The sequence below is a fragment of the Salvelinus alpinus genome, chromosome 28, assembly GCF_045679555.1.
Source record: "Salvelinus alpinus chromosome 28, SLU_Salpinus.1, whole genome shotgun sequence".
Taxonomy (NCBI): domain Eukaryota; kingdom Metazoa; phylum Chordata; class Actinopteri; order Salmoniformes; family Salmonidae; genus Salvelinus; species Salvelinus alpinus.
In genome coordinates, this window is record NC_092113.1 from 3,047,475 (window position 1) to 3,067,672 (window position 20,198).

The 20,198-nt window shown below is 45.2% G+C and overlaps 1 protein-coding gene across 2 annotated transcripts in view; it reads right to left on the reverse strand.

Annotated features, from left to right (window-relative positions):
• The window catches only part of LOC139556948 (protein bicaudal D homolog 2-like), a 76,878-nt gene extending 57,864 nt beyond the window's left edge, over window positions 1-19,014 (reverse strand). For both annotated transcript variants that reach the window (XM_071371133.1, XM_071371132.1), the window contains exon 1: window positions 18,414-19,014. In XM_071371133.1, coding sequence (XP_071227234.1) covers window positions 18,414-18,653 — 240 coding nt within the window. In that variant the 5' untranslated portion in view covers window positions 18,654-19,014. The remainder of the gene's footprint in view (window positions 1-18,413) is intronic.
• Between the last annotated feature and the right edge of the window lie 1,184 nt (window positions 19,015-20,198).

The following is a 20,198-nucleotide window of genomic DNA, read 5'->3' on the forward strand; positions in this document are numbered from 1 at the left end:
GTGAGAAGGAGCCCAGACCCACTGGCCTACTTTCACTGAGGGCCTGGGGAGGCAGGGGAAAGGGATGGCGGGGGGGGGGAGTGGGGGACCTCTCATGATGATAATGGTCATGTTAACAGAAGCCCCGGGCGAGAGCCTGGAATGAGATGGTGGCCCGGTGGAACTGGGTGTGGTAGTGTGGTGGGACTCCAGAGACAGAGTAGAGAGGGGACCTATTAAATCTAGGCTACTTCATGATGAGGGGCTCTAATTCAACCCCTGTGGTAAAATTAATATAGACAAGTGGAGAGGAGAGGAGAGGCCACTTCATGCTAATCACAAGTGGACACGGCTGACATATATAGCGAAGCTGAAGAGGAGGGTGTCAAGACACATTTTAACAGGGAACGATAATATCTGTTGACTATTTCCTCTGGACTGTACCATCAGACCACAGACCAATCAAAAAGCTCCTGAAGGCAGACCTTGGACCTACCTTGATGCACTATAATCCCACTGCACCCGAGGTCTTCTGCATGGCAAAGCAAACAGTCAGCTGCAGAATGCAGTGTAAGATGGATGGACGGGTGGATCAACGAGTCGGACACCTTCCTGTGCCGGAGACCCTCGATTGAAGACAGGGATGAGGCTGGTCATGCCTGTGTGTTCGTGTGTGTGAGTGTGTGTGAGTGTGTGTGTTCGTGTGTGTGTGTGTGTGGGGGGGGGGGGGTGGATCAAGGCGTCCACCATCTGTCTACTTATGTCATAAAATCCTTATTCCTGCGCTCTGTATTATGCTAATTTGTGTAGGGTAACTCTACCCCCTCCCCCTGCGGCCTGCGCTCCTCTTTTGTTTTTGGGCACACTCCCGTACCCCAAGGGGTTCTCTCATACACCCTCGGGGCCAATTCTTCCCCAATACGCCCTGAGGGTGTTCTTCTAGGGGAGAGGCAGATCCCCCATCTCAAATCAAATCAAGTTGTATTTGTCACATGCGCCGAATACAACAGGTGTAGACCTTACAGTGAAATGCTTACTTACAAGCCCTTAACCAACAATGCAGTTTTAAGAAAATATAGCACTGAGCGCAAGTGTAATAGCCAAGTCAGTAGCGCATTCACACATATTCACTAGAGCGCGCGTACATGTGTGTTAAATTAGAAGAGCTTAGTGAATGCTTATAATGAAACTGGTCCAACTCTCCATGTCACAGAATCAGTGTCACAGCGTCAGCTCAGAGGGGTGGGTGTCCTCCATTTCCTTGGCGATAGTCAGAGCAGGAAACACCCCACCGAGAGGAAACAAACACATTTCTTCCACAAACACCCATCTTCAGTCTTGAAAACATAACGTTTTTTTTTATGAACTCTTTGCCTCTGCTATTCTCTCAAAGACGTCCGGTCTGGTCCATAGAGACATATTTCAGCTGCTTCCGGCCTCCTATTAATACCCGGCTAGGGCTGTGTTGCGGTAAACAGGATACAGCGCTGGACTGTAATTCAATAGAGGGAAGGAGCTGTGGATGGGAGCTTGCTGAGGGAGAGAGGGCGGTCTGGGACTCAGATTCAAGATGGCATTGGTTAGGAGTGAGGAGGCCAAGCAGGGGTGAGATGACTCTAATACCCTTGACAGTCTGGAGCTGCCCTTGCCGTATGGCCTTACATTTCTGCCCTTAACTTCTGAGGATGGCTGGGGGCAAGAAACGTGTCCTGTTGTTTGGCTCTGAAGTAGGCACATGATCCTAAGTCATGTGTTACAGGCCTAAAATCACCGAACGGGGAGAGGGAAGGTATAGTGTTGCTCACAACAAGAGTGTAGGAGTGTGGTAGAGTGTAAGGCTATCTGTTTCCCTGTATCGGTTAGGGTGTGTGGGTGTAAACTAAACTACTGTATCTCAGGTTGCCTGGAGCACTTGGCAGAGAGCATAAACAGAGGTTGAGGGGGGATCCGATGATATAGTTAATCCACACACTCTAAACAAAAGGAACAATGCGGGCGGGAGTCAAGAAAACACACACGCGGGTTTATACAACACACACGTTTATATAACACACGCGTTCGGAGAAACAGTATCACATAACCAGCCTAAGCACTGATGGGCATTTACTCTTGACCAGGTGGAGAACAGATTCACTACATAACCAGGTGACTTGGTTTACTTCATTCAGTGAGTGAGTATAGTGCAGATCGTATGTATGGGTAAGTGTATCTAAAAGTACCCAGTGTCTAGCCGAACACCAGTGAAAGTCATGGGACTAACTCAGTGGAGGCTGTTAAGGTGAAGACGGCTCATAATAATGGCTGGAATGGAGCAAATTGAAGGGGATCAAACACATGGGAACCATGTGTTTGATGTATTTGATACCATTCCTCTGATTCCGCTCCAGCCATTACCACGAGCCCCTTCTCCCCAATTAAGGTGCCACCAACCTCCTGTGGACTAACTAGCCTTTCTCTCTCAGAATATGTGTAATAATAATCATCAGCGCAATCATTGTGATATAGGACACATTACAGAGAGACAATTAAGAAACACCAGTTGGATACAAAATGTGCTGAAGAATACATTCTGTGGTGAAGACAAAACGTCTAGCCTAATCAGCTGGTTGAGAAACGGACTGAATGTGACGACGGAGAAATAAAGAATAGCAGGATAGGGAGGAGGATAGGAGAGGAGGAGGAGAGGGGAAGGAGTGGACCCAGGAGTCCTGTGTGGCTCAGTTTGCAGAGCATGGTGCTTGCAACGCCAGAGTTCTGGTTTCGAATCTGACGGGGCACCAGTACGAAAAAGTATGAAAATGTATGCACTCACTACTGTATGTCGCTCTGGATAAGAGCGTCTACTAAATTAGGGTTTCCCCAAGCTCGGTCCTGGGGTCCCCGCCTGGATGCACGTTTTGCTTTTTGCCCTAGCACTAAACAGCTGATTCAAATCACCAACTCATCATCGAGCTTTGATTATTTGAATCAGCCGCGTAGTGCTAGCGCAAAAACATTGGGTGATTTGTGTTGAGGGATTAATGAAGGTGATGAGTGGAGGAGGCAGGAGAATGTCAGCCGTACACATAGAGGCCAGAGCTCTTCTGTTGGAGTCGTGACAGAGGACCTCAGTCCAGCGATGATGACCTCATCCTCTGCTTATAGACTGATCTGGCTATAGTGCTCCACTAACAGAAGTGGAAAAATGACCCTGCTGGGCCACCGTACTGCTACTCTTAATGCACTGTGACTGGATTAATTAATTCAGCGCTGCCTCAATCTAATGTCCAAACAAGTAATCACTATTCCACACACACAAACACACGTTGCCAATAGTAGTCAGATCACACACATTTTGGCTCTTTGCGCCCTCCTGAATCCCAAGGGTACTCCGGGTGGGTGAGGATGTATGATGTATTTATGTATGTATGTATTGTTATGTATTATGTACTATGTATTTTTGTAAATAACAGCTGGTGCACGATATCTAAGAAAGTCTCGAGCTATTGCTCGCCTGAGGTAGAGTATCTCATGATAAGCTGTAGACCACACTATCTACCTAGAGAGTTTTCATCTGTATTTTTCGTAGCTGTTTACATACCACCACAGACTCTGGCTGCCAGCAAGACAGCATTGAATAAACTGTGTTTTTCCATAAGCAAACAAGAAAACGCTCTCACCCAGAGGCAGCGCTCCTAGTAGCCGGGGACTTTAATGCAGAGCAACTTAAATCCGTATTACCAAATTTCTAATCAGCATGTTAAATGTGCAACCAGAGGGAAAGAAACTCAGGACCACCTTTACCTCACACACAGAGACTCATACAAAGCTCTCCCTCGCCCTCCATTTGTCAAATCTGACCATAATTCTATCCTCCTGATTCCTGCTTACAAGCAAAAATGAAAGCAGGAAGCACCAGTGATTAGATCATTAAAAAAGTGGTCAGATGAAGCAGATGCTAAGCTACAGGACTGTTTTGCTAGCACAGACTGGAATATGTTCCGTGATTCCTCCGATGGCATTGAGGAGTACACCACATCAGTCATTGGCTTCATCAATAAGTGCATCGATGACAACATCCCCACAGTGACCGTACGTACATACCCAAACCAGAAGCCATGGATTACAGCCAACATCCGCATTGAGCTAAAGGCTGGACCTGCCGCTTTCAAGGAGTGGGACTCTAACCCAGAAGCTTATAAGAAATCCCAATATGCCCTCCGACGAACCATCAAACAGGCAAAGCGTCAATACAGGACTAAGATCGAATCGTACTACATCGAGCTCTGACACTCATCGGATGTGGCAGGGCTTGCAAACCATTACAGACTACAAAGGGAAGCACAGCCGAGAGCTGCCCAGTGACACGAGCCTACCAGACGAGCTATACTACTTCTAGGCTCGCTTTGAGGCAAATAACACTGAAACATGCATGAGAGCAGCAGCTGTTCTGGAAGACTGTGTGATCACGCTCTCCGCAGCCGATGTGAGTAAGACCATTAAACAGGTCAACATTCACAAGGCCGCAGGGCCAGACGGATTACCAGGACGTGTACTCCGAGCATGCCCTGACCAATTGGCAAGTGTCTTCACTGACATTTTCAACCTCTCCCTGTCTGAGTCTGTAATACTAACATGTTTGAAGCAGACCACCATAGTGCCTGTGCTCAAGAAAGCTAAGGTAACCCACTTAAATGACTACCGACCCGTAGCATGAAGTGCTTTGAAAGGCTGGTCATGGCTCACATCAACACCATTATCCCAGAAACCCTAGACCCACTGCAATTTGCATACCACCACAACAGATCCACAGATTATGCAATCTCTATTGCACTCCACACTGCCCTTTCACACCTGGACAAAAGGAACACCTTCGTGAGAATGCTATTCATTGTTTACAGCTCAGCATTCAACACCATAGTGCCCTCAAAGCTAATCAATAAGCTAAGGACCCTGGGACTAAACACCTCCCTCTGCAACTGGATCCTGGACTTCCTGACGGGCCACCCCCAGGTGGTAAGGGTAGGTAACAACACATCCGCCACGCTGATCCTCAACACAGGAGCCCCTCAGGGGTGCGTGCTCAGTCCCCTCCTGTACTCCCTGTTCACTCATGACTGCACGGCCAGGCATGACTCTAACACCATCAGTTTGCCGATGACACAACAGTGGTAGGCCTGATCACCGACAACGATGAGACAGCCTATAGGGAGGAGGTTAGAGACCTGGCCGTGTGGTGCTAGGACAACAACCTCTCCCTCAACGTGATCAAGACAAAGGAGGTGATTGTGGACAACAGGAAAAAGAGGACAGAGCAAGCCCCCATTCCCATCGACGGGGCTGCAGTGGAGCTGGCAGAGAGCTTCAAGTTCCTTGGTGCCCACATCCCCAACAAACTAACATGGTCCAAGCACACCAAGACAGTCGTGAAGAGGGCACGACAAAACTTATTCCCCCTCAGAAGACTGAAAAGATTTGGCATGGGTCCTCAGATCCTCAAAAGGATTTATACAGCTGCACCATCGAGAGCATCCTGGCTGGTTGCATCACTGCCTGGTATGGCAACTGCTCGGCCACCAACCGCAAGGCACTACAGAGGGTGGTGCGTATGACCCAGTACATCACTGGGGCCAAGCTTCCTGTCATCCAGGACCTCTATACCAGGCGGCGTCAGAGGAAGTCCCTAAAAATTGTCAAAGACTCCAGCCACCCTTGTCATAGACTGTTCTCTCTGCAACCGCACGGCAAGCGGTACCGGAGTGCCAAGTCTAGGTCCAAGAGGCTTCTAAACAGTTTCTACCCCCAAGGCATAAGACTCCTGAACACCTAATCAAATGGCTACCCAGACTATTTGCATTGCCCCCCCACCCCCTCTCTTTTATACCGCTGCTACTCTCTGTCGTTATCATCTATGCTTTGTCACTTTAATAACTCTACCTACATGTACAGTTGAAGTCGGAAGTTTACATACACCTTAGCCAAATACATTTAAACAAATTTTTTCACAATTCCTGACATTTAATCCCAGTAAAAATTCCCTGTCTTAGGTCAGTTAGGATCACCACTTTATTTTACTACTGCTCTTTAATTACTTGTTCATTTTATTTCTTATTCGTATCCATATTTGTTTTAACTGCATTGTTGGTTAGGGGCTCGTAAGTAAGCATTTCACAGCGCATGTGACTAATAAAATTGTATTTCATTTGATAACTCCAGATTGCTGTTATCCTCAGGCTAATGCCCTCCGAAAGCTAAATACAGCTAATATGGCCCAACGCTCTAATCTGAGATTCATAATGCACTAGAAAGGCTAGATGCGGGTCGGGAATTAACCCACTCTAGGGCTGAATCCAGAGAAGTAGCAGTCTCAACAGGGCATATGTTTAAAAAACGGTGCCTGAAGTGAGTAAAGAAAAAAACTGAACTTCTACGACACCAAGTCTGACAGGACTGAGGGCAGGGTCAGCGAGAGTTGGCCAGTGAGAGGGATCGTGACGAGATACAGGTAAGCCGCTTGATCTCTGATCTGAACGTGGCGAGAAACCTCCCCATCGCAGTCAATGATGACGTCATCCTGCATACAATGGTAAAGGGGCAGTCCATCTCCACATGGGGTCCAGCATGTGTGTTGGCCAGAGAGTTTATCGAACAGACAGCTACCCTGGAAAGCTAAGAGAGACATACCAAGCACCCGAAATTCAAAACCTTTGCCCTTGCTGATGTCATGCCTGCTGTCTCCCAAAGTCACAACAGTTCAACAGCTTCCCTGTCTAACCCTCTCCCAACCAGAGACCCACCCCAAACCTCATAACTGAAGGGAAACAAACACAGCTGCTCCCCCTCCCACACCACCTTGGCCCTGTGAACCGCTTCACTAACCCGCAGCTCCTGTTTCAATACAGCCAACAAACAACTCAAAGCCCTTCACTGTACAGTACCTCAGACTTAAACACCCAAACATATGCTTGATCTGTGATGAATACAGCCTGCTGATCCTTCATCCATCATTGAGGGAGGAAACAAAAGCCCTTAAAGTTATTACGCTTTAACAGAAGTTGGTCTTATTCAAATTTGGGTGAGATGGGGGATCTTTTTGTTTGTACAATCCAAGCCACCATATGGTCACTCGGTCCAAATGATTGTAGTTACACCAGATTCACAAGGGCCTCCCTTGACATGAACCTCTGACTCAAGTTACACAAATCTAGAGTGGAACTCCTTCCTGAAGTACACTATATATACAAAAGTATGTGGACAGCCCTTCAAATTAGTGGATTCGGCAATTTCAGCCACACCCATTGCTGAAAGGTGTATAAAATCAAGCACACAGCCATGCAATCTCCATAGACAAACATTAGCAGTAGAATGGCCTTACCGAAGAGCTCAGAGACTATCAACGTGGCACCGTCATAGGATGCCACATTTCCAACAAGTCAGTTCATCAAATGTCTGCCCTGCTAGAGCTGCCCCCGGTCAACTGTAAGTGCTGTTATTGTGAAGTGGAAACGTCTAGGAGCAACAATGGCTCAGCCGCGAAGTGGTAGGCCACACAAGCTCACAAAATGGGACCACTGAGTGCTGAAGCGTGTAACACTCACTGCCGAGTTCCAAAATGGCTCTGGAAGCAACATCAGCACAATAACGATTAGTCTGGAGCTTCATGAAATGGGTTTCCATGGCCGAGCAGCCGCACACAAGCCTAAGATCACCATGCGCATTGCCAAGCACTGGCTGGAGTGGTATAAAGCTTGACTTCATTGGACTCTGAAGCAGTGGAAACACATTCCCTGGAGTGATGAATCAAGCTTCACCATCTGGACTAATCTGGGTTTGGCGGATGCCAGGAGAGCGCTACCTGCCACAATGCATAGTGCCAACTGTAAAGTTTGGTGGAGGAGGAATAATGGTCTGGGGCTGTTTTTCGTAGTTCGGTATAGGCCCCTTAGTTCCAGTGAAGGGAAATCTTAACGCTACAGCATACAATGCCATTCTAGACGAATCTGTGGTTCCAACTTTGTGGCAACAGTTTGGGGAAGGCCCTTTTCTGTTTCAGCATTACAATGCTGAGAGGTCCATACAGAAATGGTTTATAGAGATCATTGTGGAAGAACTTGACTGGTGTGCACAGAGCTCTGACCTCAACCCCATCGGACACCTTTGGGATGAATTGGAACGAAGACTGCGAGCCAGGCCTAATCGCCCAAAATCAGTGCCCAACCTCACTAATGCTCTTGTGGCTGAATGGAAGCAAGTCCCCGCAGCAATGTTTCAACATCTAGAGGAAGGCCCTCCCAGAAGAGTGGAGGCTGTAGCAGCAACGGGGGGCCAACTCCATATCAATGCCCATGATTTTGGAATGAGAGGTTCGATGAGCAGGTGTCCAGATACTTTTGGTCATGTAGCGTGTGTATTTTTGAGACATTGCAGACAATGCTTTCTGCTCTACTGCCTTACGGACCCACACATCGTCTGTCTGCATTAATCCCAGCTGGCCCATTCCATGGGACACCAGAGCAGCAGGACAGACCCAGTGGAGACATACAGACAGTAGAGTAGGCTAGCAGGGAACAAGTGCCGGTAGAGCACCAGGCAGGGGAGGGCAGGGGAGCGCCAGGGCAGCAGCACCCAGACAGGCACTCTTTTCCCTGGGCTGAGCGTCGCCGGGCCCTGGCCTTGCTCCCAGACATCCATAAGCCCTGAGCACAGCGGCTGGGATTCATCCTCTTAGACCAAGAAGGGAGGGGATTTAGGACTTTATTTAGTGCCATTTAGAAAAGATTACCCCTTAATTGCAGAGCGGGTGTCCGGAACAGGGCCGCCAGAGATGAAAGGAACGGTTAAAATACCCTCTAACACAATATGGGCAGGGGGTGTGGGGATCCCAAAGTACATAGTTTAGAGAAGCATCCATATCAACCACACATGGTCTGGTGGCTCCAGGGAGGGTGGCCCTGCAATCACTGACCAACCCCACTATCAGAGCTCCATATTGGGGCAAACACTCCAGACAAACACCCCCCTACTAGAGACCAATCCAACCGTGGGACTACAACAATCAAGCTGAGGATGACTTTAGGACATCTCTTCCCTTACAAGGGAGCAAATGGACTGTGTTACCCATCCAATAGGTAGGGCTGTGGCGTTCACGGAATTTTGTCAGTCCGTGATTAACATAAACACATTTAGCATCTCCTGGCTTCCACACAAGCCACTGATGCAGACCTTTGGAACATCTACATTTTAAAAGTCTAATAAATCCATGTAATATAGTCTACACCTTCACAATAAATCCATTACTTATTTTAGATAGGTCTAAAGAAACATGATATGAAGAAAATGTAGTCTATTTCAGAAGAACAGAACAGCATACTCTGAGTTGTCCTTATGTTAGGTCCTGATCTGGCTATGCCAAATGGCTGTTGGGTACACTAATTCATTTAGAAGACAGGATTTGCTTATAATTCCGTGGCATTATTTTATATTATTTTATAGTATGAAAAATTCAATTGAACAAAGCTGAATAAAATAGAAAGGATATTTTTCTCCAAATGATTTCTGAGGGAGTGCGCAGATGCGGCTATTCTGTGTTGAGTGTTAACAAAGAAATAGGTCCTCCTATATTCTCAATTTCGAGTTATTTGTGTAACTTTAGTTGTTCTACAAACGCCGGGCTATATGTTTTGATTTTTAATACATTGTAAGGCTGCATGATGCGACTCTAATGATGATTTGAAAAAAGTTTAGTTTTTTTTTTTTTTTTGCCGACCTGTACACACTTTGTCAGTCTCTCATTCTCAATTTGAGAAGTACTTGATAACAATGCGCACGCGGCAGTAGGTCATAAGCACAAATGTTCCATTAGTGGAAAACAATACTATCAAAAGAGAACGCAAATGCGATAATGCATGTAATGTCTTTATTATAAAGGTGCATTTTTATGGTGAAAAGTATCTTCCCCAAACTTGAAATTCACGCGCTGCTTATGTATCCCAGTTAGACTCTACACCCCTTGTAAAGCAGAGTAATGTGCTTAATTTTAAGAAGTTATTTGGCCACTTTCGTTGTGATACAAATCTTATCAAAACATATAGGCCTATGGGCTAGGCTACATGAGGTGTGCAACTATGATTTGAAAAAATTACAAAAAAATGGCATTGTTTCATGCTTTAAACTGGGCATAATTCACAAGTGATAACATATAATTCACAAGTGATATGCTAATATTGTCACCCATCAGACTATTCTTGATTTAATCTTGTCTTTAAATATACAGTTGAAGTCAGAAGTTTACATACACCTTAGCCAAATACATTTAAACTCCTGACATTTAATCCTAGTAAAAATTCCCAGTCTTAGGTCAGTTAGGAGCACCACTTTATTTTAAGAATGTGAAATGTCAGAATAATAGAAGAGAGAATAATTTATTTCAGCTTTTATTTCTTTCATCACATTCCCAGTGGGTCAGAAGTTTACATACACCCAATAAGTATTTGGTAGCATTGCCTTTAAATTGTTTAACTTGGGTCAAACGTTTCGGGTAGTCTACCACAAGCTTCCCACAATAAGTTGGGTGAATTTTGGCCCATTCCTCCTGACAGAGCTGGTGTAACTGAGTCAGGTTTGTAGGCCTCCTTTGCGCACACACGCTTTTTCAGTTCTGCCCACATATTGCCTGTAGGATTGAGGTCTGGGCTTTGTGATGGCCACTCCAATACCTTGACTCTGTTTTTCTTAAGCCATTTTGCCACAACTTTGGAAGTATGCTTGTGGTCATTGTCCATTTGGAAGACCCATTTGCGACCAAGCTTTAACTTCCTGACTGATGTCTTGAGATGTTGCTTCAATATATCCACATAATTTTCCGTCCTCATGATGCCATCTATTTTGTGAAGTGCACCAGTCCCTCCTGCAGCAAAGCACCCCCACAACATGATGCTGCCACCCCGTGCTTCACGGTTGGGATGGTGTTCTTCGGCTTGCAAGCCTCCCCCTTTTTCCTCCAAACATAACAATGGTCAGTATGGCCAAACAGTTCTATTTCTGTTTCATCAGCCCAGAGGATATTTCTCAAAACAGTACAATCTTTGTCCACATGTGCAGTTGCAAACCGTAGTCTGGCTTTTTTATGGCGGTTTTGGAGCAGTGACTTCTTCCTTGCTGAGCGGCCTTTCAGGTTATGTCGATAGAGGACTTGTTTTACTGTGGATATAGATAATTTTGAACCTGTTTCCTCCAGCATCTTCACAAGGTCCTTTGCTGTTGTTCTGGCATTGATTTGCACTTTTCGCACCACAGTACGTTCATCTCTAGGAGACAGAACGTGTCTCCTTCCTGAGCGTTATGACGGCTGCGTGGTCCCATGGTGTTTATACTTGCGTACTATTGTTTGTACAGATGAACGTGGTACCTTCAAGTGTTTGGAAATTGCTCCCAAGGATGAACCAGACTTGTGGAAGTCTACAATTTATGTTCTTAGGTCTTGGCTGATTTCTTTTGATTTTCCCATGATGTCAAGCAAAGAGGCACTGAGTTTGAAGGTAGGCCTTGAAATACAGCTTCATTTTCTGGAATCTTCCAAGCTGTTTAAAGGCACAGTCAACTTAGTGTATGTAAACTTCTGACCCACTGGATTTGTGATACAGTGACCTATAAATGAAATAATCTGTCTGTAAACAATTGTTGGAAAAATGACTTGTGTCATGCACAAAGTAGATGTCCTAACTGACTTGCCAAAACTATAGCTTGTTAACAAGAAATTTGTGGAGTGGTTGAAAAACGAGTTTTAATGACACCAACCTAAGTGTATGTAAACTTCCGACTTCAACTGTACTAAATAATATATGTGTGAAATTTGTTTTGATTTAGAATGGACAATTATCCAAAAATATGTTATTTTATTTAACCTTTATTTAACTAGACAAGTCAGTTAAGAACAAATTCTTCTTTACAATGACGACCTAGGAACAGTGGGTTAACTGCTTTGTTCAGGGGCAGAACGACAGATTTTTTACTTGTCACCTCGGGGATTCAATCTGGCAACCTTTCGGTTACTGCCCCAACCCTCAAACCACTAGGCTACCTGCACTTAAATAGCAAATGGAGGACGCGTTTCCTGTGGGTCATCTTCATGCCAGCCAGGTAGGCTATACTCCTGTTGTAAAGATAATCAATGTGCTAAATATATTCTTAATATTAGGAAAGTTGAGAAATAAATATAGTAGGCCTAGCCTATAGAAAGCTGATGGGATCCTCCTCTTTTTAATAGAGGCCATCACTCTGTTTTCTTGTGCAATTGCATAGCCTATAGAAATGTTGTGCAACAAGTGTTTGATTAGATTTTCGATTACATTTGCATTGATGTCAGCGTGATTAGAGGGGTAATAGAGTCCTGAGTACCAGGCAGTTAGCAAGTTGGTAGTCTACTAATGACTATCAGCAGCATCAGAGCATGGAGAAGCCTAATTACTGTGACTAAACAGTCACATGGAATTTGACTGCCTTCATGACTCATGACTGCCGGTGTGGCGGTAATACGGTCACCGCAACAGCCCTAGTCCTAGGGGTTTGACACAACGGGCACAGTGGAGGGGTTTAAAGTCACACCAAACATCTTTGTTAAAGGACATATAGATATGTGCTTTAGCGATCTGGCATTTAAAAAGGGACAAAAGTGACCAGTCCTTACAAATACAGCCACAATGGGCCCTCTCTCAATCTCTCCTGAAGTCATTCCTCTGTGTTCTGGGTGCGTTTAACGCTCCCTTCATCTTTGACACCCAAGACCTGTTAACCCTATCGGGCTTAGGCACACAAAGGCCGGCGAGCCGAGTACAGAGTGGCCAGTTCTTCTGAGCTTGACTGTGTTTTAGCCTCCGATTGTCAGGGAGAATTCCACCGCCTGATGCACAGCTGCTGGAGAGAGAGGGAGCGAGAAAAAGAGGGAGAGAGGGAGGGGGGCGTGACTGAATGGCTATAGTGTGTTCTCTGACACTCTCGACAATGTCACAAGAACTCAGAGAACACTGGCCTTTGTCATGACAACAGTAGTGTGTGTGTGTGTTGACTAACAGCATTGGTCCAGCATTGGAGAGAAACAAAGAAAAAGATGTGGAAAGAGAAGGCTATGGAATGTTCTATGGGCCCGTTGTCTGCTCCCACAATCATTTTAGAATGCTGTCCATCTTTACGGCCACCCGGTCAACCTCGTGACAATCGGTTCCACAGGCCTGAGAGAGGCCCGGAGATGTAGACTCGCCACATGTAACAGCAACAGTTGCTTGACATTGTCACATGCAACATTGCATCCTAGTTGCGTAACACCAGTCTCAACATTTCACAACAAGACAGCTATTCCACAGTCTCAGTGAAGTTACCCCTAACCACTGTTTTATTTCCCTGTAATAGTTATGGTTACAATGGGTTCTGAGGAAACCTCAATTTCCCGCCCAGTAATAAACGATACCTGGAAGGATGGCATCACGAGACTATGGGGATAGAGTAATCTAATCCTGGATCTGTGGTTGGAGACTCCCACGAGTCACAAGAACAGTTCAAGAAAGGTGTGGCACATGATGTCTTTGCTGAGTGGTTTAAATGAAGAATATAAACAACAGCTGCGGGGGCTCGAGTCTGTAAACCTGTGCTATCATCAACTGGTAAGGTGAAGGTGTAGTATAATATCATTAACTTGTCATTTGAAGTTGTACTGTTAATGGTAAAGTGGCTAAAGTCCACAGTCGTATCATCATAAGGTGGAGAGTATAGCAGCCTAATCACGTTAAAGGACTAAGTAGGATTGTGCTAAACCTGCTCTTATAAACCTACGCTTTGAACGCAGGTTTACCTTGTGTTTCGATAGGATCTTATCATTGGAGACAAAGGAGAGGAAGAAAAAGGAAACGAGGAGAGGAATCCATTTTAAATGATTGAGAAGCACCCTAGGACACCCCAGGGGAGCCGGGGGACAAGTGACCCAGGATGTAGGTCTAACAGGCCAAGAGATGGACACTATAATCCAAGATAGCCGTAGCAGCTATTTTGGCTATAAATGGGCTATCAATGGGTAGCAACAGTCAACAAACAGTACCCTCTACCCCTGAAAGGTGTGGTAAGATTGGGGGTGGGGAAACTTGGCTTGCCAACGGTCCACTCACTCAGAAACAATGACAAGAGTCAAAGCAAAGCCAAACAGAGGTTGTGACCTCATGTTACAGTAAAATGTAAGGGGAGGGTGAGAGACCCAAGTAATGACAATATACCAACAGTAGGAATCTAATGCCTGGGCAGTATGTTAGTATGGGAGCAGCATGTCAGGGTGACTAGCAAGTAGCAGGGCAGGATTCCTAGAATACTGGCTACTAGAAAATCTGGAACAACAAGAGGGAAATAACATGCAAGGAATCAGTGGCTGGACATATAGAAAGACAGAAAATATCCTCAGAATATACCATATCAAATCTATCCATAGAATAGCTTCCATCCATGGATGGTCTCTGATGGTTCCCTGTATGTGTGCCATTCTGCAGCAGCAGGTAGCTGTAAAGCCTTAATTTGCAGAGCAGCAGCCTCAGTCACACACTCACAGTCACACTGGTAGTAACACCTGCTGGGAAGGCAGCATGCCGGATTCTCAAATTAAGGCAAAGATCTGTGCTGTTACTAGGCAACAGCACAGAGATGAATTCCTCCAATTTATTGCACTGCCTCCAAAGTGGTGTTGACTAGCGAGCGTGTGTGTGCGTGTCCTCTTCTGCAGTTTGTCCTTCCCTGCCCCCGGGGTTAGACCTACTCCAGTTTAAAAGGCAACTGGACTTTGCTCAATGCCAACAATGATTTCTGGCCTGCTTTTTCCCACCCAGATTGGGACAAAAGAGTAACATCTGTCCTTTTAACACACAACACATGTGAATTATGTGCACACGGAGAGACGAACACAGGGTCCAATGTTGGACAGACAGTGATGTGTAAATCTCCCAGTTTGCCAAAGAGTAAGGAAAACCAAACATGGTATTCGCCATTGTAAATAGTAGCCAGGTACAGCTATGTAATAACCATCTCCAGAGACAACGGTCATCCAACATTAACCTGACTAGACAGTAGTCCAACAGTCCTAACAACCCCTAGAGACAAAGGACAGGCAACATTCTGTTTTGTATAAGTCAGCGAGACCATCTTACCAGTCGCCAAAGTTGCTGCTAATAGTGCTCCCTTAACTCAGCACACAGTGGCAGGCCAATAGAAATGAGCCATTTGAATTCAGACAACCCATTGTGACTGAAGTACTCTAATGACATGAGTGCACTGTACTTCTACAGGCCATCTGCACTGTACTTCTACAGGCCAAACAGTGTGTTTCAGCAGAATAACATCTCACCCTCTTCTACTGCAGATTATTCTATTCAGGCATCCTGTATAAAATGAAATATGAAGAAATGTTTTGTTATTATTGTATTGTATTATTGTATTTTCTGTGGATATCATCCACTGAGATAAGGTGTATTTTAGAATATTTTTTTTCTTTCTGGGGGTGCTGCAGCACCCTCAGCACCCATAGCCATACTTCCTGCGGCTATGCATCGAGGGCAGTCATTCAAATGAATTAAAATATCAATTAAATTTGGCACACAGCAAACGGATCCAGGCATGACTCTATGGAAATCTCAATATCCACTATACTCTCACAAATGGCAACCCCACAAACAATGAACTGATTTCCTGGTGGACAAGTCTTAATGATCATCAAACCAGAATTGCTCAAACAAACGGTGGTAGTTAGACATTTGTTCATTCAAAACACAATTTTCCGTGACTAACCAACGAGACATCACCAACTTGGTAAGTCAGACAAAAATGCAATGATTCAGGCTGTTTTATTTTTTTTAACAAATAGTCTGCTTCGAAAAGTGGAAGAAAAACAAAAGCACCCCTATAATTATCTTGAAGCAATCAGTTTACCCTATTCTTGCTCTATCGTTGTCAGTCTGTTTCCTCTATTCAGGAGTTTTCCATGTTATTCTGAGATACTGGCCAAAGGAAAGCATGGGAACACAGAGCAGAGGCTGCTGAGAAAGCACTCCAAAAGCCCAGCCACTAACCACAGAGAGCGGTAAAGAGAGAGAGAGAGATGCAATAGTGAGGGGGAGAAAGAGGGAGAAGAGACAGAGGAAAGGGACGACAGAGAGCAACAATGTATTTATTGCCCTAAGCTTTTAGTGTGTTATATCTGTTCAGCCAAGGGTTCCTCTCCCTTTTTCTCCGCCTCCCTCCTCTCTATCTCTCTGCCTCATTCCTCATCCCACTCACATATTTACAGACCCAAGGGAGCTGTCATCATAGGGTACCCAGCCCACTGAGCCATGATGATTGGTCTGTTCTAGTCATGTGGGAGGCAACAGGGAAGTAAAATCTCAGAGATAGGTTCCACATAGCAGGAAGTGACTCATCCAGGCCATGCAGTGAATCTCTGGGGAGAAATCTCAGTGCAAAAAAGGACATGCCCCTTTTCTACCGAACTGCTCTGGGACACGTAAGCTGTTCAGCAGCTGCAGCAGTTCACTCTGACTCCCTATGCTACTTCTTACCCCACTCTCCTTCTTTCCGAATCAAAATCACAAGGCTGCTGAAACCTCTGCCAGGAAAAGGAAGGTAGAACTAGGACTGGCGTGTTACATTTAAGTGGGAAAGGGCTTTTCACAGTTTGGAAAGACAGGCCAGTCCTTTATCCTGTCTCCCTGCTCTAACTAACAGTCAACATTCCTCCCATTCCTGAATGGTCAAAACTCATTTTGTTTCCTCTGTGAGTAGGTTACTCATCCTTCCTCTTTTTCAGGCGGGAACTTTCAAAATTCAAAAACCACATGCGCGCCTCTTTTTCAAACCAGACTGGAAATACCAGATAAATAAGGTCCTCTGGTTTGAGAGACTGCTTTACTAAGAGTATTGTCAAAATTGGCATTAGAGAGGACTTATGTGTGTTTAAATGAGGGATAAAACGATATCAACCAAAAGCAATTGAGTGAATGTCGACTTTTTTTAATCAGTTACACATTAATAAACAGGGTGGCAGTGGATAACCATTACTCAGATACATTAGTGAAGATAGAATGTTCAGCATGTCAGATAACTCATCTTCATCCTCATTGGAGTAAGCCTATAATATTTCAGCAGTGCAACATACACTGAACAAAAATATAAACACAACATGTAAAGTGTTGGTCCCATGTTTCATGAGCTGAAATAAAAGATTCCAGACATTTTTCATACGCACAAAAAGCTTATTTCTCTCAAATTATGTCCACAAATATGTTTACAGCCCTGTTAGTCAGCATTTCTCATTTGCCAATATAATCCATCCCCCTGAAAGGTGTGGTATATCAAGAAGCTGATTAAACAGCATGACAATTACACAGGTGCACCTTGTGCTGGGGACAATAAAAAGCCACACTAAAATGTGCAGTTTTGTCACACAAGTTTTGATGGAGCGTGCAATTGGCATGCTGACTGCAGGAATGTCCAGATAATTGCCAGATAATTGAATGTTAATTTGTCTTCCATAAGCACCTCCAGTGTCGTTTTAGAGAATTTGGCAGTAAGTCCAACCGGCCACTCAACCATGGAAGCGGTGGGCTTATGGTATTGGGCAGGCATAAACTACGGACAATGACCACAATTTGCTTTTTATCGATGGCAATTTGAACGCACAGATACCGTGACGAGATTCTGAGGCCCATTGTGGTGCTATTCATCCGCCGACATCACCTTATGTTTTAGCATGATAATGCACAGCTCCATGTCGCAAAGATCTGTACGCAACTCCCGGAAGCTGAAAATTACAACATTCCACAGGCCACAATCAACCGTCTGATAAACTCTATGCAAAGGATATGTGTCGCGCTGCATGATGCAAATGGTGGTCACACCAGATACCGACTGGTTTTCTGATCCACGGTCCTACCTTTTTTGTGACCAACATATGCATATCTGTATTCCCAGTCATGTGAAATCCATAGAATAGGGCCTAACGCATTTATTTCAATTGACTGATTATATTTCAACTGTAACTCAGTAAAATCTTTGAAATTGTTAGATGTTGCGTTTATATTTTTTGTTCAGTATATTTGAGTTTACATTTCAAATCCCACAGCAAATGCACAACTGTATGGGCATGGAAAACCAGAACGCATTTGTCTCTAACCCCAATATCTTAAATTAGAAAAAGCTAATTCCACAGCAGCTTAACAATATATTACGAAGCCTATAGCTAGAAGGGGTAGTATGGCAATAATAGAAATTCACCTTGAGTGGGGAATCATTGATAGAACATAAGGCAAAGTTACAAGTTCTTCATCACCCCCCACCCCACACACAAATATAAAATGTATGGCATTTTATAGCAGTTTAAATGTATATTTCAATTTCATACAGCAAATACACACCGTTAAAAGACTACAACATACCTCTTTGAGCATGTCCAGTTCCTGGCGCACGGTCTCGTATTCGATCTCCAGGTCGTCATACTGATGTTTAAGCTGCTGCTTCTCCTCCAGCACCGCCAGCCCGTACTCCGCCGCCTGGATCTTCTCATGGGTGGTCTCACTCAGCTCCCGGGAAAGGCGCTCTACCTCGGCTCGCAGACACTCCGGTTCGGCCTCTAGCACGAGCATCGTTTCAGAATAGCGCTGCTCCTCCACCGACATACTGTGGATGTTGGTGATGGATCAACCTTGGCCAGCTAATCCTACGACGAACGACGAAGGGGATGAGACGGCTTCGAGCGGGTCCAATCTTGAAGGATCGCGGAGAACCCTTTCGTTTGAATAGATGATTAGATTCTTCTGTATTTGAACTGCATGATCGGTTCTCTTGCGTTTCTCGTTGACACTTTGGGTATTGCGTTTTCGGTCATGAAGCTGTGGTTTCTTGATTTCTTCCGGCAGGAGAGGCTTGCCTGTTATCCCTACAACTGCTCCATGACTGCAGTTCCTTTGCCCTTCGCCTCTCCCCGGCTGCTCAGAGCGATTGGGGCGAAGCTGTCTAGCGCTGTCAGATCACTCAGCTGAGAGAACTAGAATATAAGAATGGTGGTTGATGGGAAATGTAGTACCACAAACGCCAATGCATAGACGTCAGGCAAATGCACTCATATCCCATCAGGCATTGTGTGCAGGCTAGTCTAAGGTGAAACGTGTGGAACACGGAAGCGGCATTTTATTTTCCAAGGAATGGGTCTAGAAAAGATTTGGTCACTGTGCATCTCGTGCCATCTGTCGGTTGTTTCTGTAGATTCACGATGCCGTAGTCATAGCTATAGCCTATAATACAAGTGTTTCCAGCGGCTTTTGACAAGAGCATCACTCTGAGCGATCAACTTGATCAAATGACTAAAGCAGACAATAGGTTATGAACTAAATAGCCTATTGTCATTGATATTGCCATGCATTTATTGAGGCTAGGGGCTACTGGACGCCTAGTTTTTTTTGCCGGTGTGGTGGTATAACTCGAGGTGTTGGAACATGACAATATGAGCGCTTATTGTAAAGAGCGATCAGTAAGCCATCCCCATTTTTCTCCATATCCCCGGATTTCAACCGCAAGCTCTGGACATTTACACCTTGATTTCGCAGCTAGTTAGCTGCTACCCGTGTAACTATTGGCTTACGTCGATCCCAGAGCAAACATCAATTATTCCGTAGCTAGCCAGCTGAAGAGTTCCATTCAGCCACTCCTGGGCTACAATCACCTATCCGGACCCGTTTTACTGCCAATGCGGAGCCCCACCGGGCCTTCACGACTGACTACCGACGTTATCTGCCCGAGGGAGTTATCCAACTGGCTCCTCCGTCGCGACGTTACCTGAACGCTCATCTGGGGCCCGCTAATCGTTAGCTGTCTTATCGGCTGCTATCTGAACAAGTCTATCGGACAATTTTTCTTGGGTCACTATAACTATATCTATTTTGCCAATTGGATTGATCCCCCCGACCACACGGAACCCCACTAATCTACCGTCGGAAATGCACGAGGTGGCTATGCTAGCTTGCTACCGATAGCCCGGCTAGCTGTCTGAATCGCTGTCTTATCGGCTGCTATCTGAACAAGTCTATCGGACAATTTTTCTTGGGTCACTATAACTATATCTATTTTGCCAATTGGATTGATCCCCCCGACCACACGGAACCCCACTAATCTACCGTCGGAAATGCACGAGGTGGCTATGCTAGCTTGCTACCGATAGCCCGGCT